Raw genomic sequence first — 22,427 nt, 5'->3', positions numbered from 1 at the left:
AGTAGACTACAATGCTGGCTGTTCTGACTCACAGCCTGTAAGTACGTTTTCATATTTAAAGGATTTGCCACTCGATTCAAACGCGAGTTTTGAGCAGTGTAGAGTAGCGCTTGTTTTTTGTTGTTTCTCCGATCACAAATGCAGACATGGTTTTATGTTTTACGCGGCGCGATGCAACGCAACGCGTAAAAAGACAGTATAAGTCATTATAATCCGTAATTATGTCCCCACTTGATGCAACAAATGCCTAGTTTATAATGGGTTTTAATGTTTTTGTCTCGTCGCTCCGGCCGGGACACGGCATCACAGTATGGTATGTGTGATGTATCCATTAAAAAGAATACACGTGAGACGGCACGTTTGTCTTCTAGCCACAACTTTACTGCTTTATTAACTTCCGCCGAACTGGCGCCCAAAACAATTCCCAACATTCCTAGCGCTACAGCTACGGAATCTCAATTGTCTCAAATGCAAAATTGTAAGCATTTAATACATCACATTACCCCCCTTTTTAAACAAAGGTACCTTCAGCTTCACCCTAATAGAAATCTAGACATGGCAACACAAAACTTTACTGTCTATACCAACAACATAACTGTTACTATTTTTTTTTTTCAAAGCAACATCACGGAATAAAATAAGCATTGCATATATATAAGACCATAACAGTCCTATACTGGAGTGCTATGCAAGTTTTTTTTTTTTTTTCTCCATGTATTACAAGTCGTAGCGTTTTGGTGGTTTTCTAATTCTGGATGAGTGACGTGGACTCTGAGCAACCCCTGTAACCCCCCCCCACTGTCCTCTTGGAAAGGCTCAGGAACTGCTTGTTTTTCCTTTTCTGGTGTACAGGGTTGAATCGAAGTGTCAACCCCTGAGCAATCAGTCTCTTTAACAAGCTCATCCTCTACAACCCGGGTCTCAACTGGTCGCCATGTCTCCTGAACGTGACATCTGCGTCTCGTCCCTGAACCTTGTAAGACACTGGTCCGGTTTGCTTTACTATGACACCTGGAACCCATTTGTTCCCTCCTCCTGTGGTGTTACGGAGGTAAACTGCATTCTTTTCAGAAAAAGACCTCTCCACAGCCCGTTGGTCATGATAGAACTTTTGCAGGTATTGCTTCCTGCGAACAATGACAGTGACATCTGGATGAACAAAGTCCAGGCGAGTGCGCACATGTCTGTTAAGAAAAAGATCTGCTGGCGATTGGCCTGTAGTGCAGTTTGGAGTAGTGCGATACTGCATGAGGAAAAGAGAGATCTTATCTTCCAAGTCCATTGTCAAATGTGTGAGTTTCTTTATTCCGCTTTTAAATGTCTGCACATACCTTTCTGCAAGGCCGTTGGTAGCAGGATGACCTGGGGCACTCGTTGAATGCAGGATGCCATTTTGCTGCATGAAGTTTTTGAACTCCTCAGATGTAAATTGCGTTCCATTGTCTGTGACTATGTGCTCCGGAAGTCCGTATGTTGCAAACAATCTCCTCAGTCTTGCGATGGTAGCTTGTGAGGTGAGGTTAGGCATTCTAAATACCTCCAACCACTTCGAATATGCATCCACTAGTATCATAAATGTGTGTCCTAGAATATGAATCCACTAGTATCATAAATATGTGTCTTAGAAAAGGACCAGCAAAATCTATGTGCAGTCTTTTCCAGCTCTGACCAGGAAATTCCCATGGGTGTAAAGGAACTTGACGTGGTGCTTTTTGCTTCATCTGGCACGACTCACAGGCTCTGCTAACCTGCTCCAGATCTGCATCCACTTTAGGCCACCACACATACTTGCAGGCAAGAGCTTTCATCTTTACTATCCCTTGATGACCGACATGCAGTTCGGCACAGTCTTTCTCAGTCTATCAGGAATTATCACCCTGGTGCCCCAGAGCACACATCCTCTCTCTGCAGACAATTCATATCTGCGTGAATGGTAAGCTTTCAAACTTTCATCCACATCCATTGGCCAACCCTCCATGACATATTTCAGGACTTTGGATAACACCTTGTCTCTGCGTGTTATAAGTGCCACCTGGTCCGCATTCAAAGGAGCTTGTTTGAAGTGTTCAGCTATTAGTGCAGGAATGTTCTCTGACAAGGCAGCTGTGCTCACATCAGTCATGACAGGAAGGGGAACACGTGAAAGGCCATCTGCATTACTGTGTTTCTCTGAGGGACAGTATTCAATATGGTAGTCATAAGCTGTGTTTTTTGTTCTGTCACTGTCATTCTGTTACACTGTGGAAGCTTCTGTCACGAAAACAAATTCCTCGTATGTGAAAACATACCTGGCAATAAAGCTCATTTTGATTCTGATGACATATTTCAGGACTTTGGATAACACCTTGTCTCTGCGTGTTATAAGTGCCACCTGGTCCGCATTCAAAGGAGCTTGTTTGAAGTGTTCAGCTATTAGTGCATGAATGTTCTCTGACAAGGCAGCTGTGCCCACATCAGTCGTGACAGGAAGGGGAACACGTGAAAGGCCATCTGCATTACTGTGTTTCTCTGAGGGACAGTATTCAATATGGTAGTCATAAGCTGAAAGGATGATTGCCCATCTTTGAATCCTGGCTGCTGCCATGGTGGGTAGACTCTTATGCTCTCCGAACAGTCAACAAGGGTTTATGGTCAGTTACCATCTTGAATTTCCTTCCCCACAGATATTGGTGAAATTTTTTTACCCCAAAGATGAGCGCCAACCCCTCTTTTTCGATTTGTGAATACTTTTTCTCAGCAGGTGCCAGAGTCCGGCAATGAATCGCCTGCGATTTTGAACGCGATTTTGTGTAGCTTGTCAGTGATCTACGGCTCTGTGTAGTAAATGCCGCTCCATCTGAAAGCACGTGCTGGAGATTTACTACTAATTACAGGAGCGGCTTTACTGACGAGATGCGCATGAAAATCGCATTAGATTTTTTGCACAGCCCTAGGCGTAAGCAATGGGACGTTCCTCTCCGGTGGGCATGGTGTTGCAAAACAGCTCTAATCCCATATGCTGAAGAATCGCAAGCTAAAGTGAGTGGTAGACTTGGATCATAGTGTACCAGAAACTTTTCGTTTGTCAGCAAGTCTTTACATTTTTCAAAAGCTCTTTGCTCTGACTGCTTCCATTCCCATGGTACATTATCTCTCAACAGTCTGTAGAGGGGAGCTGCCACTGTACTTTGGTTGGGCAAAAAACATCCATAGTAGTTGACCAAACCCAGAAAAGCTCTCAGCTCCTTCACACAGGTGGGTGCTGGACTGGTGCATCCTTGACTGCGGCAACTTTGTCTGGAGATGGATGAAGGCCCTGACTGTCTAACACAAATCCTAGATATTCAATTTTCTTTTTCCCAAACTCATATTTTGACTTTTTCACTCTCAAGCCATTCTCCTGAAGTCTTTGTAGAACTGCCTGTAGCTTCTGCAGATGTTCTTGTTCTGTTCTTCCAGTGACCAGTAAGTCGTCAAGGTAAACAACGACATCAAGATCTTTCATGATGTTCTCCATAATTCTTTGGAAGATTGAGGGTGCTGAACTGACACCAAATGGTAGTCTATTGTAGATAAACAATCCTCTGTGTGTGTTGATGGTTAGCAGATGTTTGGACTCGTCATCAAGAAGGACCTGCTGGTATGCTGAAGCCAGGTCAATCTTAGAAAACACAGTTCCTCCTCTCAGTGTAGCCATCAACTCCTCAAACCGCGGTAGTGGGTAAGTCTCTGTAGTAGCTGCTTGATTCACTGTTAATTTATAGACCCCACACAGTCTTATGGTTTTGTCCTTTTTTTATCACCAGTTCACTGTGTTTTACAGGCGTGATTATTCCAGCCTTCTCCAGCCGGTCCAGTTTCGCGTCAACTTGGCTTTCATAGAAAAAGGCAGTGGGCGAGATTTACAAAAGCGTGGAGGAATTTCAGGATTCACCAGTATTTTTGCCTTAAGCCCACGGAGTGTGCCTAGTTCATCTTTGAACACCTCCGAGCATGAATCCAGCACCTCTTCAAGAGACATTGTTTTATCCCCTTTTAATACTATATTACGGTTAGCAGTTCACTTTGTTTTTCGTAGCTCACATTAGCTTGAAACTGTCCCAACACAGGCATAATCTCTCCAGTGTACGTTTTATGTTTGACTCCTGCGACCTCTAGTGGCTCTTCTGAGAACACAGCTTGGAATAGTTTCTCAGATATGATACTCACGGCAGCACCCGTGTCAATTGCCATCATAATTTCTTTGCCATTTACTTTAAATGTCTCTGTGAATGACTTTTTGCCGTTCTCATCACTTAACAGCGAAAACATGGGCAACTCAGCTTTCTCTGCCTCCACATACTTAGTGTTTTTCTCAGCATAACGGTTACTTTTTCCAGCTTCCATTTTTCCTCTGCAAGCTCTTTTGATGTGGCCAGTTTTCCCAGTTATGGCATTTTGCATCCTTGAAATGACAAACATGAGGGTTGTGATCTTTGATCTTTCCTCAGTAAACCGTAGGTAGTTGCTCCCATCACACTCAATAGGGTCGCAACCTGCTTCTCCTGGCTTATGTCGTTCGCCTCGAAGAACTGCTCCAGCCGTTCAATATAAGCCGACCACGACTCTGCTTTCGGGACGAACTCGCTTATATTTCCAATAAGCGCCATAATTTGAACAAAACTTTTATCCTCGTGGCAAATTTTTCTGTGATGTATCCATTAAAAAGAATACACGTGAGACGGCACGTTTGTCTTCTAGCCACAACTTTACTGCTTTTTTAATTTCCGCCCAACTGGCGCCCAAACAAATTCCCAACATTCCTAGCGCTACTGCTACGGAATCTCAATTGTCTCAAATGCAAAATTGTAAGCATTTAATACATCACAGTAGGGGTGTAACATTTCCGTCACACGCTTGAGGTATTCGGCCAATCACGACGCACTGGATAGCTGGCCAATCACAGCACACATCGCTTTTCAGACCGATGAGCTTTGTAAATATCGACGCGTTTCAGAAAGGCAGGGCATAGATAAGAAACAATAATGTACAGTATGTGTAAAATAATGTTTTTTTAACCTTAAACCGCATAAACACATTTCATTACACCAAATACACCAAATAATGTTCTTTTTAGCAACATCATATGACCCCTTTAATGTAATGGAAAAAAAGCCAATTGCACAGTTACCGCTGTACATCCGGCCCCTCTTCCAGCGGATGAAGACACCGATGGTGATGACGAGCACCAATGGGACGAGCAGTAGAGTGGTGATGATGGCGGTGGACATGCCCCGAGCGCTCTGATTGGCCACGGTCTTGAGCGTCGTCTTCTCTTCAGGAGCTGCCGGCGGCTGCTGAGGCTGTGTCTGTGACGGCTCCTGCATCTTCTGCACTGCAGCTACTGGATGCTGAGGTGGGAACTTGGGTAACGGCTTCAGATTGGCCTGCACAAACGTTTCTGTTTCTAAAAGAAAGGGGGAATCAGGTAAGAAACAATTAAAAATAATTATGGATTTGGGGGAATGCTTAACTGTCAAGAAAATTGGTGAAACATGACTCTGACATTGACTGCTTTTGGGGAGTTTCAGCCATTTAATGTAGGGCAAGTGCATTACACACTGCATTAAGAATTTGTTTCAAGGGACTATGTGGTTCAGTTTATTAATTTTTACAGGATTTTCCAACCTGTCTTAACAATCGCAAATAGTGTGTGTTTACATTACAAGTCTTAAAGGAAAGGCAGTGCCAAAAATGGAGCATTTAATTCAGTTGAACATACATGTGAACTGTTTACGGAAGTCCTAAGAGGCCATGGATTATGATTATTTTTCTTTCTTGTTTTCTCGTGATCTCGACATAACAAAATAAAGCAATAAGCCCCAAGAAGCCATGGTTTACTAAAGCAATAAGCTTCGCGTCGTGCCTAACAACGCCCCTTAGCTGTTATAAATTCACTGTAAACCACGGCTTCACGGGGCTTATTGCTTTTATAAAACGGTTATTCCTTATACGTAGTAAGGTTTCACAAAATAAAACAGAGCAAATAAAGTGTAATGATATTAATAAAAACAGTATTCTTCCACCAAACAATGTAGTTCCTCAGAAACGGTTGTGGTTGCAACAAAGTGGTTGCCGAGCAACACTCAGAAGTAAACAAAGGTGTATGTTTGTAGAGTAATTTACAACAGCTTCGAACTTGGCTCAACCAATCAGAATCAAGGACCGGAACTATCGTTTTATAAGTTGTTTTTGTTTACAATGATTGTTTGATTTTTAAAACATGTGTCGTGAGTCTACCGTTGCTATAGTAACAAACGCAACTTAACATAACGAAGGTACTCCTAATTCTGTCCCAAACGCATACAGTAAGGTGGATATACAGTAAACAACACCCCATCAGTTATATTCAGCTCTATACTGCCACCTGTTGGTGCAGCTGTGTAACTTAGAGCAAGGGTTTCCAAACCTGTCCTGGAGGACCCCCAGCCTGTTAGCAGAGACTGCAAGAGCTGAATTAGGTGTGTCTGATAAGGGAGACACACAAAATGTGCAGGACTGGGGTCCTCCAGGATAGCTTTGAAAACCACTGACTTTGAGAACAACTTCTGTTATGTTGAGATCATGAGAAAATATAAAGCTGTGACCATGAGAAAACAACTTGTGTCGTGATCACAAGATAATTAAGGCGTGATCATAAACAACTCCAAACAACCTACCTTCAATTTCTTGGACCTCGATTCCTCCTTTTTTAACAGAGCGATGTTCTGCCTCTGAAATGAGAAGAAAAATTCTTAGGTTTAAATTTTTGTTGTTAGAATAGACATAGGATGAAATTGCTTCGGCCAATTCTGAATATCTTTTTTTCTGGGCTTTTTCTGGATTTCTTGTGATTGTGAATAATGTGTAGCAAAATAAGAATTTAACTGCATTAAAAAATTTGTATAAACATCATATTTTTATTTGAAATGTTATACTGGTATTTTCACGTATTAGTATTTTTACACAAACATAACTTACTTGCAGATAGAACAAACTTTATTACAGAATCTGATGCTGCGTCTCCAACAAAGACGCTCCCGTCTGCTGTAACAACAATGTCGTGTGGTAATTTAAATTTCTGAAGGAAAAACAGAGGGAAAAGACTTCAGATATCAAATATGAACAAGAAAGAGAATGTGTAAACAGACCCATAACAAGACATTTGTTCTGGTCCTCCTGTCTTCAGCATGATATTTTGTGTTGCCACAATAAAGAATTTTGCTAATATTGCTTGTGTTTTTCCTCATTTGGTAAAAGCTGAGGTTAAAGCATCTACTAAATCAATAAATGCAAGACGTAAAGAGCAGGGAAACCTATAAATCTAAAGCTATTTGTTTATTGGCATGAAAATAAATCCTAGAGAAAGCTGAGCGACAGGCCACACACCTCAGTGTTATCACTCTTCATCAAATCAGCAGCTTTATTAAATCAGATATCATGAAGCAACAGTGCTGTCTGATGACAATGAGAAGGCAACAGCACCCTAACCCTGACCAACAAATGGTTCAACTGTTAGATAATGGACTCTGTCAGTAATTTTGACTCAAGTTTTACTCTAAAGTGTCTCTAATCGTTCTACAAACCATTTACCAGTAAAAGGCCTTTTTACCACTAAGTTGCATGAATTTATCCTTCAGTTAATCACCAATCTGTACTTTTTTTTTTGTTGAAGTTTCTATGATTCATGAGCGTCGCGCACCGCTTTGACCTCCACATGAAACGAGTTGCAGGTAGCACTTATGTACATCACGCATGTACAGGATCAGACTTCATCTTTCACTCTAGACACCCGTTTAACATCACACAAATTTGCATATAATCAATCGCTGTGCTTTGTAAGGTCAATGACAAATGGAGTCAGTTGAATTAAAGGTTGATATTTGTGCAATACTGGGCAGCACTGATCAGAGACATCTGAAAGGGCCTTTACTATACAATACAACTAACACACAACTCTCTGCTATCACATCTACCGTTATGAGTGAATGCTGTGTTGTGCACAGCAGGAGTGTGGAAACAAGAGTTAAAGCTATAATAAGCACCTGTGTGTCTGGACTGAAGGAATCCAGGATCTCTTTAGTTGAATAATTGATAACAAAGCCTTGAAGGGGGGTGGCCTGCCCATACGGAGGCTCTCCATTCACCGCATAGATGAGACCACCTGAAACGACACATGTGTGTAGAATCAACATTAGCACTGATTTACGTTGTGCATCATCAGTATGTTTGTGTATTCACATTATATATCAAAGGCCAAGTGAATTAACATTCACAAACTACAATCATATTTGACACAAAGTGCAACCTCATCCATTTTATTACTGAGTGACCTAACATTAGACAATGTGATCACAGGTAGGGGATGACGTCCACATTCAGATTTATATGACAACACGATGATACGATAAATCAACAGTGATCTGCTCTGTAGAGAGATGTTATCCTGCTCTCTTCATACATACCTTGGGCAGGCGAGTATGCAATGGCAAACACTTCTCCTCCAAACTGCTCTTTTTTGATCTCCTTCACAAACTCGCCAGTATCTGCCCTGAAGCACTGGATCCGTCCGTTGTCTCGATCGGCCACACACAGCTCCCGTTTATCCGGCAGGAAGGCCAGGCTGTGCGGGATCCAGAACGGGACACGCCGTTTTCTGTCTAAGGAGCCTGTGCCATCAGCAAAGAGGGAGTATTAATTAAGTCTAAATATCCAACCAGTGCTGAAACATCAACCAAGTGTTTTATCTGCCAAACTGATTCAGTTCTAATCAAATTGTATCATACCTAGCTGCGACATCAAATCATTTATCATTGTAAAAGTATTTTATCATTGTATCAATATCTGATAAAAATATATATATATATAAAATAGATTCTGCAAAGTGTACCTGCTCCCCAGTGCGAGATATATTTGCCCTCTGGTGAGAATTTGAGGATCCTGGAGTTGCAATAGCCGTCTGAGACATAGACGTTTCCAGTAACAGGGTCCACAGCCACATCTGTAGGCTGGCAGAAGTGTTTCTTGTCACTTCCTGGTTCAAAAGCTTCTCCCAAGACCAGAAGCTGCCGATCTTTACCGTCGCTGCTCAGTTTGATTACCTATATAGTTGTGGAAGCCATATACGTTATTTTTGCTTGACCATTATGTGTTTTTTTTAATTGTACTGTTTATCACAGATACATTTTATTTACAATTCACCTTTTCAGGTGGCAATTCTGTCTTATTTTTCCTGGAACTCTAATTAAAAATCATGATTGCATTGCTGTATGAGTTCTTCCAAAGTTGAGGCAGAGTTTTAACAATATAGCTGAATAATACAGAGTGGGATTTGATAGATATTAAAAGTGCCACAACTTCTATTGTGTTACAAAAACAAATTGCCATGTGTGTGCAGGTTAAGATGGCTCGCGTTAACGGTCGCCCGTGATTTTGCCAAGTAAGACATGTTCCTGGATCAACATTACGGTCCAAAAATATAGACCTAACCCAATCCCTACCCCTAAACCTAACCCTACCCATAATTTATTCCTAAAATCAGAGGGAAATGATAGCTGATTAACAAGGGTGTAGAAGCACCTAATCCTGACTGAAAGCCTAAAACTGACATTTCTTGAAAAGTTATCCCTCAATTCTGATTGGTTGATAGGAATGTTGTTCCAGGATCAACAAGGATGTTGATCCAGGAACATGTTGTACTTGGTGAAATCACGGTCACCTCGCGTTAAGGCTGGGCCAGTTTAAACAGCCATACAATACACTTTTAGAGATTATTCCCGTATTAATGTAAGTACAGTGACTCGAGTGCAGAAAGAGTCATGAGTTTCTTGATTTGAGCATCTTTACCTGATGAAGTGCTACATCGGTCACCCAGTAATTATCGTCCTTGTCAGTAGTTATTCCATGCGGCATATAGAACCTGTTCAAACAACCATTTCATTAACAACAAGCACAATGAAACAAAGATAGGAAATATAGCAAACAGCAGTACCTTGTCTAAACTCACTTTCATTATAATCAATCTTTCTAAAGGGCAAATGCAGCTACACTGATTAAAAACAGCCGGCCCACTAACCTGAACTGTAGACATGGTGCAAAAACACAATCTCATGGACTTACATATTTCTTCCTGAGGCTTTGAGCACTTTTCCTTTGACTGGATCCACCACCATGATCGTAGACTGCTGGATGGGACCCAGATCCTTCTGCTGGTAGATGCCATTGATGAAGGAGCTGCAGGAGAAAATGACTTCATTATACCATAACAACATATTGCGTATTAGCAGCATTCCCCCCTTTAGAGGAACAGTTCACCCAAAAATAAAAACATGTCATAACTTCCTTAGCCTGTTGTTGTTTCAAACCTACATGCATTTCTTTCTACTCTTGAACACAAAAAAGAAACTGAAAGAATCTCACCTCCGTTCCATGCAATGAAAATAAATGCAGATCCAAATATGACAAAAAAGCTCTACAAACTTAGCATAATCATAGCCCAAATGACATTTATTCCAAGTCCTCTGAAGCCATATGAAAGCTTCGTGAAAGCCTGAAATATAGACTTTCTTTCATCTTCGAAACACAAATGAAGATACATTCATACATACTCCGAGCACATATATACAGTAGAGCATATCAAACATGGTAAACGGCAGCTCAACTGTACTTGTTTGAAGCATGTAAACAAACCTCATTGGTTCTCGTGGAAGCTCAAATGTGCTTGTGTGACATGCAAGAAAAAAATCTCAGTGGTTTTAAAGCTTCAAGCGAGTACAGTTGAGCTTCCACTTATCATATCTGATGCGCTCTATATACGTGTTGTAAATAAAAGCCTAAATGAAATCTGTTCATCATATAAATCAATCACATCTCTTCAGAAGACTTGGATTAAACTGCTTGATTCACATGGATTATATTTACAATGTCTTTTTGTCTGCGTGGACTTTCAATGGATGGAAATGAATGAGAATATTAAAAACATTTTCATTAGTATTCCAAGGATGAACGGAAGTGTTATGGGTTTGAATGACTTGAAGCAAATTATTTTCATTTTTGGGTGAACTATCCATTTCAACTACAGTACACAAAGTTAGACAATGACAACTTCATGAGCAAGAAGTCAGTGTTCATTGGATGTCTAGATAGAGCTCAATTCTACATCAGTTCATCACTTCAAACTTTATCACCTGCACAAATTCTTCTTTTTTTCAGAGCCTCTGGGTGAGAATGCTTATATGTATGGAGTGGGTTAATAAACCATAACGTACTTAATTCCCCATATGTGATCTCCTCTGTGGAAGATGATCAGGTCACCGTTAGAGTTGAGAGCCAGACCAGACACCTGCCCCAGCTGCAGATCTGCCTCGGGCCAGTCTGACACCTCCACCAGATGAGCACCTACACACACACACACACACACACACACACACACACACACACACACACACACACACACACACACACAAAGACACACACACACAAATCACAGGTTAACACATACAGCCAAGTCAAATAAAGTGACATAACCAGGGGTGTGATCCCCTATAATTATGTTGCATCATGCAATCTGATTGGGTTACACTTCAATACAATTATTTTCAAACGATTCATAATAATTTCCAAAAATATGTTGCACCCCCAACTGAAATGGTGAGATTCACTTGAATATTGAAAACAACACATCAGGCTTTACATTTACAATCTCAAAAATTGAATTTTTGTTTGGAATTGAATGTGTAGAACATTATGTGCAAGAAGAAAAAAATTAAACGTCTGAAAGTTTAAACAACAATTCAAACAACTCAGACATCCATCAAAGTTCTTAATAGGTTTGAGCCCATTAGATTCACACAGATGCAACAGCAGGGGTACAAAGAGAACTGGTTCATGATAATTTTATTCACTTTATATCCATTTATTACTGTTGGCAAACTAATGAATACAGACTCTTAATAAGTTATGTATAGTGAAATAATAACCAGATCAGATTGATGCATCAGTGCATTTTTACACGACTACATGCAACACAACAAAAACATGCTGAATGTAAACCATAATAAGTCAGCCTGTACTCAACTCCTGTATGTGCACACCTTTATAAGCTGAACTCTAGTGGGAAATGAGGAATTAATGCGGTTGCTGAGTGCTAAAAACTTTCCGCTGTATGTTTGGAATGCCATGTCACCTCCTATACGAAGTATATACTGTATATAGAACGCTTCAATGTGATGCCAATGTGTAAGTAATGTCAAAGAAACATCTTTTTATACTGTAAGGTTAAAAAGCTCCTCGCAGACTGCACGCACATGCAGTGTAGCCCAATTGACAAACTGATTGCCTACTTGTGCCAAGCAAACATGTTTGAGCTTCTGTTTATCAAGTTAGATGAGCTCTATGTATGTGTGTGTTAATCACTGTTTATACGTGAATAAAAGCCTAAATGAAATCATTCGTCATGTAAAGTGATCGGGTCTCTTCAGAAGACTTTGACTACACCACTCAATTCATTCATATGGATTACTTCAACGATCTCTTTATGTACTTTTAGAAGAGTCAAAGTTTTGGTGTAATAAACTTTCAGTGGAGTGACAGAAATCTCTCAGGATGTTATTAAAAATATCTTCATTTGTGCTTGAAGATGAACTAAACTCTTATGGGTTTGGATTGGAACATGAGAATAAATAAGTGGTGACAATTTAAATTTTTGGGTGAACTAACCCGTATTAAAATATGTGTTGATGTCAAGATGCATTTTAAGGTTGGGATACATTTAAAATTAGTTTTAAATATAAGATTTTTATTTTTTTACCAAAAAGTGAAAATATAAAGTTTAAAGGCACAATTGCTGACAAACATTTACCAGAAGGATTTGCCAGAACACTATATTTTTACAAGTATAAAAAAATTTGATGGTGTTCCATTCTGAACACAGCCAAAGATGTCAATGACACAAGCGTCTATTATATGTACAGTGGCCCCAGAAGTATTTGTACACTTAAGAAAAACGTAATGGATGAATGCCTTCGCACTATGCTAAATAAAAAATAGCTCAAACTCAACAAATTGTTTGATTTCAAACTATAAAACAACATATATGAGGTCCAAATTTAAGGCAAAAAGTATCTGGTATCAGGTCAAACATGTCCAAAGTCCAGTGTGAATAGTCTCTTATACAATACCTGTGAACTTCAGGGTCACTGTAACCTAGTACTGTAGGTCTTTTCACATTTGCACAGTTGATTTTTGGGAAATAAATTTGGAATTTTGGAATTTTGAAGAACAGATTTAAATATGGTAAAATGTGTTAAACGGAGCTCACTACGATTGATAGCTTAAAACACAATCAAACGGAGTAAAATATTTAATGAGCAGACATGTAAGGTGAACGCAATGCATAGAGTGTGACTAACAAGTGTTCCAGATTTGCAGATACATATTCTGTGTGGAATTTATGCAAATTAGACAGCTTAGATTTTTGTTGTTTTTGTATTAAGCTAATTATAAAGACGACCTCCTAAAAGAAAACTTTTAGTATTTTAGAATTAAACCAAATACAAAAACTACAGTTAAAGTATACCCACACACTTTCACACAACAAATGAGTGATACGCTGTGAATAAATCAAGTTGTTCTTGGATAAGATTCAAATGACAGCACATGTGCGCTGATGAATGACACTCTTTCATTATAATAGCTTCCAAAGCATGAAGTCATAGACACATTCGACACATCCCAAATAAAACTGATTCCTGAAATGTATATGACTGGGTTATGAATGTGGCCAAGAGCAATGACAAACTATGCAACATCAATGCAAGATTATCAATCTACAGTGCATTCACTAAAGAACACACACACAAAACACATGCATATTAAATGAACTACTGTTTGCATTATGTATTTCCATCACTGTCTGACCCATTACAACAGAAACAGAAAATGATTAAGAAGTATCACATTGACATAAGTATTCAGCCCCATTTGCCATGACACTTTAAATTAGATAAGGTACATCCCATTTCTCTGGATCATCTCCACTGATTCTACACATTGACTGGAGTCCATCTGTGGCACATTCATCTGATTGGACACGATTTGAAAATGCACACACCTGTCTATACAAGCTCTAATAGCTGAAACCCAGAGCAAAACCCAAGTGTGCTTTTCAAAGCTGCATCCTAGTAAAGCTGTGTTCTTCCTACTCCAGTCATGCAGTGAAAATATTATTTTTGGGGGAAAAAAACAACTTTATATTAAAAATCTTAATACATTCTGACTTTTTATTAAAGCAATACAGTGAATGACAACTATCTGTGGTCTCAACACAACAAAAGAAAACAATGCATTCATCTCCGAAAACATTTTTTTTGTCTTGCATTTCATCATGAACTCGGGCGAGCTCAGTGCGGTCTCATTTTTCATTTTCGTGAATTGGAATATGTACAAAGGATTGTGGGTGTTTCAAGGATGGAAGGATTTATAAATATGCCCTTAAAATATGCCAGATGAAGGATGTGAAACCAAGGCTTCAGACTGAGATGGCCTTCGACGGCGCTTGTTGACGTGACTGCTGAGATATGCAGCGTTACTAGGATGAAGCCTTCTAACTGAGAAACAGCCCAAGCCATGAGGTCACAGGAACTGCCTGCAGACCTCAGAGACGGACTGTGGTGTGCAAAGATGAACTCAGCTGCACTGACAGTTTCCAAGAGCACAGTGGTCTCCATAACTCTTAAATGGAGTAAGTGGTACAACCAATCCTGTGCAGTTGGTAAGACAACTTGATGGTCACTCTGGTTGAGCTCCAGTGATCATGTGTGGAGATGGGAGAAACTTGCAGAAGGACAACCAACACTGCGACACTCCACTGATCTGGGCTTTATGGCAGAGTAGATAGGCAGATGAAAGCCTCTCCTCAGAGAAGACACATGAAAACCTGCTTGAAATTTGCAAAAAAAAAAAAAAAGGTCCTAAAGGACTTTAGATTCTAAACCAGATTCTATGGTCTCATCAATTCCAACCTCAATGTGTGGAAGAAAACCAGACACTGCTCATCATCTGTACAATACCATCCCACAGTGAAATGTGGCAAGGACCTGTCAGGGTGGAAGCAAGGCTGAACACAGAGATATTTTTAATGAAAACCTGGTCCTGAGCATTCAGGACCTCAGATTGGGCAGAATCCCAGTGTCCCAGCCAGAGCCTGGATGTGAACCCAATCAAACATCTCTTCAGAGACTTAAATATGGCTGCCCGCGATGGTCACCAAACATCCTGACAAAGTTTACAAGGCAGAAAAATGGCAGAAAATCTCCAAATCCAGTTGCGCAAAGCTTGTCACATCATACCAAAAAAAGACTTGAGACTGTAATCGCTGACAGACATGCTAACTCGCTGTGTACTGACTTGAGATTCTGAATACTTATGTCAGTGAAGCATTTCAGTATAGGTCTGCAACATGAAAATGTGAAAAATGAAGGGGTAAGAATATTTTCTGAATGCACTGTATACACGTGTTGTGTACTCCTGACAATCTTTCTCTTCAAAATCAAATATATTGATGACTCATCTTGCTCGCAGTGGGACTGTTTGACAAACGAGATGAAAGCTTTCCGACTGAGCCTGGTTTCTCCCAAGGTTTTTTCTCCATTTCTGTCACCGATGGTTTTGGTTCCTTGCCACTGTCGCCTTTGGCTTGCTTAGTTGGGGACACAATTTCTGGCAACATTGTTGACTTGACTGCACAGACACTATTGGAAGAGAGCTGAACTGAGCTGGACAATGACATCACTGAATCAACAATGAACCGACTTTAACTGATTGTTTTCTATTGTCCTTGTGCATTATCAGCACATGTTTTTTCTGTTTGACACTGTGAAGCTGCTTCGACACAATCTGTATCGTATAAAGCACTATACAAATTAAGGTGACTTGACTTGAAAGCTTTCAATGCATCTTGAAGTCTATTCTACAGTAATTCTCATGTTCCACATGAGGGAATTATTAATACCACATGGTATAATATTACACACTAAGCAAACACTCTCTGCAACCCAAAGTATGAATGATAGCAATGAGATGGGTGGAAACAGGTTTCAAATGGAAAACAAATGGATATGTGGGAGACAAACTCATGTCTCAGTTGACACTGTGGCCTATGTGTTGAAAGCTCAGTGTCCACACAACACTTGATAGAGATACTTGATATGTCCTTGCTTTTTGTTGGGGTAAAAAACGAGACCGAAACCCACCTTGTTGGTCCCTCTGAGCCTCCCCTGTGGTCGGCTGTCTGGCGGATACAGTCCTGCTCCTTGAGGGGCTGACAGTGGACTCTAACTGGTGAAACTTGTGCACTCTGTCCCTCGCCAGAATTGCATCCTCTTTTGTTTTGTAGCCTAAACGTGGCCAGCCCAGGTCTTTTTTTTGCATTATGCTATCAATCTCTGCCATCAGACGTTTCTGGGCTCGGGCCACCTCTGTGGGGTTGTACTTATGCATGTGGACAACATCCTCCCTCTCCCCCAGCAGTTTAGAGAGAAGGGAATAGAGGTCACCTGCACAGGAGGAAACAGAGGAGGAAAAGCGGAAAGACAAAAGAGGAATGGTGGTGTAAATAGAAAAGTGAGAAAGCCATTGGAGTGGAAGAAAGAAGGTTGTGCTGGTGGTGTTATATGTATTGGATAGACTCAATGGTTGAGTGTATATCGTGCTATTTTAGTCTGTCCTTTACGATTTTTTCTTTGGAGATTGTATGACAGGCCCAGTGAGATCTCGTGCAACATACACAGCCTTTTATTTCAGACAGTACATCTATTCTGGCATCTCACTGGCACGCAAAATAAAAAAGGCTGCACATCATTTATCAAGCCTGAAAAGGTTATATCCAATCTTTCAACTTATGTCATGACATCTACAGGGTATCTGCAGGTAAGGTAAAGCACTGCCTATTCTAGTAATCAATTTTAAGATTTAAGAGATGTGTCAATTTTAAGACTTATTAGATCTCCCTTGGAAATGGGATGAAATTTCGACAGATTACCTCAAAGAATGGATGACTACAATCTCAAAGGTCTGTAAATATAAGAGTCTTTAATGAAAGAAATGTTTGAAAAACACAATTATTTGATGTATGTTTTCATGGAAAATGTGACATTTCTAAGTGACCCAAAACATTTAACAAGTTTAGTGTGCTGAACCAGCCAGGACCATCTAGGGACTCCATTGTCTCATAGAACAGTGGCACTGGATTAGTATCAAGTACATTCTTAGGATTGAGCCAAACAAATATTCGATTAACCACAAACCTCTGATTGTTCGAGCAGGCAACTTTTGTAGGTGACATTCTACAGAGTACTGGCTTTCTACAATAGGCCTATCTTATGGTGACTCTACCTTTGAAGGAGCCTTTGTTTTTGGTATTTTCCCAGTCAGTCTTGCACTCTATAACACACAAAGGGCTCAGTAACCATAAGCAAAGTCCCTGAAGCATTGACCAGGTTTCTGTACCATTGTTCTCAACTTTTCTTCTGATGGCTCCTTGGCATTTTGTAAAGAGCTTGAGCCAGTTTGGTGCCGAATTGTTTTTCTGCCATTTTTCTGTGAATTGGGATTGTGCGCAAAGGATTGTGGATGAAAAGAGGATGTGAAGGATACGACTGATGCATCCTTCAAAACACCATTGCGTTTTACCTCCACTGTCAATTTCATTCCAACAGCTCAGGAGTCAATGAATCAACAAATAGAGCAGTCCAGTCTGATTTTCCATAGTCAATATGGATCAACCAATAAGATTTGGCACTAATTAAGAAAGCTTACTGGTCAAAAATACACATTTTAAGGGCAAACAGTGTGGAGCCCTTCTCTGACTGCCACAGTGATGAAATGTTTGATAGATTTCCACTGAATCTTAAACTGAAACAAAAACATGCCCAGTGCCACCCAGATAAGGTTTCTATAAGAAAACTGCCAGACACCTCCTACAGTGCAAGAAGAAGATCCAATTAACATTGGAAAAGACTTCTCATTGGTCCTGTTTCTTATTAACTAACTGCCCTTCAACCCATCTTGAGTCTCACCGCAAGGTTCAGGCCAGAATAATGCAGCAACATATTTTACTGGCCATGCAACAGCAGTGGCTGAAACAAATAAAGACAAGTCTCTACGCACTTTCTTACACAAAATGTATACCATACTAGAACAAATCCAATCCAACAAAACCATACTTATTTAGAGAAATAAGTATTAAAGGGATAGTTCACCCAAAAATGAAAATGTGATGTTTATCTGCTTACCCCCAGGGCATCCAAGATGTAGGTGACTTTGTTTCTTCAGTAGAACACAAATGAAGATTTTTAACTCAAACCGTTGCAGTCTGTCAGTCTTATAATGGAAGTGAATGGGAATCACGGCTTTGAGAGTAAAAAAAAACATACACAAACAAAACCAAATAAAACCCTGAGGCTCATGACGATACATTGATGTGTAAAGACACGAAACGATCGGTCTGTGCATGAAACTGAACAGTATTTATATCGTTTTTTACCTCTTATACACCGCAATGTCCAACATCCAGCTCTGGCAGTGTAGACATAGATATATATACGTAGATGCCTCATTAGTGACTGTTTCTATGGGCCGCAATACATTCCAAAATGGTGGACGCATCAACGTATCTGGAGCAGTCGAATAGGGCATCTATACATATCTATGATAGTAGGCTTTCATTTGTAAGCAGTGTTTGATCTGTACATATTTCTATCAGTCAGTTGAGTCGACTTTTCCCTGGAGGAAGCAATATAATGGATAGAGGCCTCGTATTTTAGCTGAAAGCAGTGGCTTGATGTTAAAATATCTTAAAGGGATAGTTCACCCCAAAAAATGAAAATTTGATGTTTATCTGCTTACCCCCAGGGCATCCAAGATGTAGGTGACTTTGTTTCTTCAGTAGAACACAAACGAAGATTTTTAACTCAAACCGTTGCAGTCTGTCAGTCATTTTAGTGTCAGGGTTTAATTTGGTTTTGTTTGTGTATGTTTTTGTGACTCTCAAAGCTGTGATTCCCATTCACTTCCATTATATGACTGACAGACTGCAACGGTTTGAGTTAAAAATCTCCGTTTGTGTTCTACTGAAGAAACAAAGTCACCTACATCTTGGATGCCCTGGGGGTAAGCAGATAAACATTTCTGTGTGAATTATCCCTTTAATAATGACAGCCATTTGTGGTACAAATGAAAGCATGCATGATCCATCTTTTTCAAGCATGTTTGCATGACTCTGTGCATTCCAAACATTGCCAAAAGTATTGTGGAGGTGGTCTCGGAAGTGAGAAATACATTGGTAAAATTCAGTCACTGTTCTAGTTCCACAGGGAAATGCTAATACATAAAATTCATAAATATATTCTGTACAAAAAATAAATAAATAAATATAACAATAGGCAAAAGACCAAGCCGACACTATAACACAGCCATTTCATTTGTGTAAATGGGATTCACAGTCTAGCCTTCTATTAGGAAGGGTGGAAATTTTATTATGAAGCTAAATAGAAGTAGTCTTGGGATTTGCAGAAATAATAGCAGAAATGAGATGCTAACAGATTCTGTTTTTAAGTCATGCAGAGATATCTCTGAGACGTATCAGCGAGCTCTTAGCAGGTTAGAGATGGTTAAATAGGTCATGACATATTTTTTATATATTTTCCCTGAGGTCAAGCTATGCTAATATTTTTCCCCAAAACAGTCATAACTTTACAATGATCATTTTAAACCCTGTCTTTGATGATGTGAATGAAACATCTGGTTGCTTTACTTTAGCACTGATGCCCACTGCTTTGCATCAATGCCTCCCACCATACGCGTTTTAAAATCTGTTGGTAAATGGCTAAACGCTTCAAATACAGTCTTATGTTTGAATTGTGGTGGATCAGTAGTTAACTGTGCACCTGACTCCTGATGAAAAACACCTAGTAGCCCCTAGATTGAGTTTGAGACCCCTGTATACACGGATTTGGTGATAATATATCAAATACCCTCAGGAACAACAATGTGAATGTATACTGAGTTTATTTATTGAAAGCTGACAAGAGTGAAAATAATTTTTGACTGCTTCATCCGCTGATAAGAGTTTTGTGACTGGTTGACTAGTTATCCATACTAATGTTATCAGGTACTTGAGATGCAGGTTTTCACGTTCACAAACAGTATAATGTTTGGTGAGAAACATTTTTAAAAGTTCAGCTCTTAATGTCAAAGGTACTGATGTGTTGCTGTGAAGGCAGGCAGCAATGGTGCATTCAAAATCAGAAAGTTGCAGAATTAACTTACAAGCCAAAAGATGAAAGAAAACTTGATTTCTCATGTCATGACCCATTTAAAACAAATCTTTGTAAAAAAAAAAAAAAAAAAAAGTCAATGCACACAGCTTATTTTCACTGGCAGCTAGATGGAGGCGCTTTAATAGTTTTTTCTATAATATTCCATTTCTTTGAAATTATATTCACAACACCAATGAATCATATAATGTGTGAAGTGTTTATCAGTTTATCAAGCCTTATGCCACTCGAAACCTGTATGATTTTTTTCTTCCATGGAACACAAAAGGAGAAATTGTGCAGAATGTCATTTTCCATACAAGGAAAGAAAACGGATGTTATTAAAATCTGAATGAGACCACAAAAAAAAAAACAATGCCGGCAGTGACAGGCTAAGTGTGAGAGCTGTGTCAGAGGGAAATGTTTTCAGCAAATTATTTTTTGCATTATTAATATTTTTATTGTATTAGTATAGTGTATTTTATTATATTATTATATGTTTTTTTTTTTTTACTTTATTATATTTTGTATTGGCAAATTATTTTGATATTGTAAATTTTGTAAACTGCACTGCAGACCCAGTGAAACATTGATTGTGTTTTTATTATGCTTTTGTCCTTTCTGGAGTTCAACAGTGTCCACTGTTATTCACTGTGCTCTCCAAAAGCTCTTATCTGACACACTCATGTCTTGGAGTTGTACTACAGCTATACTATCAAATCCACTGTGCACTGTTCACAATAAAAGAATGTCAGCCACTGTGTCAGTCAAATGAGATTTGTAGTGATTGTGCGTTTCAGTCTTGATTATCTCTATAATTTGAAATCATTTTTAAACATCTTACCCTGATCCAGAACTTCCTCTTCTCTCTTGGGCTCCTGCAGATCCACAACATCTGTGGAAATCAAGGAAGACATGAGAAAATATATTTATATAGAAAATATAGACTTTACAGATTAAAAAAAAAAAATCAAGTACATTTCATTTGTAAAATATTAACCGGGCCTCTGGATTATCCCAAGAAAAATAATGCAATCATCCCACAGTAGCCTATAAGATTTTGGTCGCTCTGCCTACTCATAGTGCTTTGCATGCAAAATCTCAGAAGGTTTATTTTTGGAAGGTACCTTTCTGAGGAGCTGACTCATGCTTCATGGACATCATGTGGTCTGGACTGACCGGGATGGGAATATTGGCCTCAGAAGGGATGTTTCGGAACAGTTCACTACTGCTGTCATCTCCACAGCTCATGTAAGGCACAGCACGGCTGTTGTCCATGTAGTACATGATGTAGAAATTACACATCTCATCATTGGAGGTGCCTCTGTGAGGAAGGAGACAAGGACACATAAACAAACTACTAGCACAAAATGCCAAATTACAGCTCCAAAGATGCAAGTAAACGGCAAATAACCCACAGAACAGCATTTGCCTCAAATGACACACCCACCAACCCTCTACATACTGTGAAACAGCAAGATATTCCTCAAAACAGCAAGCTCCTGTTGGGTTTCCATTGTTTTTGCTTCCAATGTGTCCATTTGTTTTTCAGTAAATTAGATATAACAGCTATATATTTTGGTTTGTTCTGTGACGCACCCCTAAATATCACGGAAAAAAGTAAACTTTGGTCTGAAACGACACACTCGCACTGGTTTGGAAAGGAAACTTTATTTTTGCATTGTTGCATTCCAAATTGTGTCAGAACATATTCATATTCAGATCTGCCTCCATTCAATGTATGGAAGCTTACTTTTCACAATCCCATCTACAACCAATGGATAAAATGAGGTCCCACCCTTTTTTTTCTTTCCTTTTTGCCTGTTTGATAAGCCGTTTCACTTGAACATTCATCACAATACAGAAATTGTTCACAACTAAGGCTCTACATGATTTTGGGGGGAAAACAATTGTAATTTACATTCTAATTGCGATTTTTTTAATTGCAAAAGCTCCAGGTTTGCTGTGCTTGTTTGTAGTGATTAAATATCAATATGACTATAACATAATAATGATAATAATAATTTAATTTTACAGTAAAACTTAATTTAATCATTTTTAAATGTTTAACCATTGAGGTTTTTGTGGAAAACTGCATCTTTAAGGCTATAAAACTTA

At 39.4% G+C, this 22,427-nt stretch overlaps 1 protein-coding gene across 5 annotated transcripts in view; it reads right to left on the bottom strand.

Moving 5' to 3' along the window:
• The window catches only part of pam (peptidylglycine alpha-amidating monooxygenase), a 68,716-nt gene that overhangs the window by 7,235 nt on the left and 39,054 nt on the right, over positions 1–22,427 (bottom strand). For 4 of the 5 annotated variants that reach the window (XM_016548406.1, XM_016548411.1, XM_016548417.1 and 1 more), the window contains 10 exons: positions 16,248–16,550; positions 11,265–11,394; positions 10,117–10,230; positions 9,844–9,916; positions 8,888–9,098; positions 8,463–8,666; positions 8,043–8,161; positions 6,979–7,078; positions 6,678–6,731; positions 5,150–5,425 (listed from right to left, as the gene is read on the bottom strand). In XM_016548406.1, the coding sequence (XP_016403892.1) occupies positions 5,150–5,425; positions 6,678–6,731; positions 6,979–7,078; positions 8,043–8,161; positions 8,463–8,666; positions 8,888–9,098; positions 9,844–9,916; positions 10,117–10,230; positions 11,265–11,394; positions 16,248–16,550 (1,584 nt within the window). The remainder of the gene's footprint in view (positions 1–5,149; positions 5,426–6,677; positions 6,732–6,978; positions 7,079–8,042; positions 8,162–8,462; positions 8,667–8,887; positions 9,099–9,843; positions 9,917–10,116; positions 10,231–11,264; positions 11,395–16,247; positions 16,551–22,427) is intronic. The other variant, XM_016548434.1, reaches the window with a different exon arrangement.

Source organism: Sinocyclocheilus rhinocerous, unplaced genomic scaffold, assembly GCF_001515625.1.
Source record: "Sinocyclocheilus rhinocerous isolate Xijiao unplaced genomic scaffold, SAMN03320098_v1.1 scaffold2386, whole genome shotgun sequence".
Lineage (NCBI taxonomy): Eukaryota > Metazoa > Chordata > Actinopteri > Cypriniformes > Cyprinidae > Sinocyclocheilus > Sinocyclocheilus rhinocerous.
The sequence above is the reverse complement of the archived record's forward strand: the minus strand, read 5'-3'. Positions and strand labels throughout refer to the sequence as shown.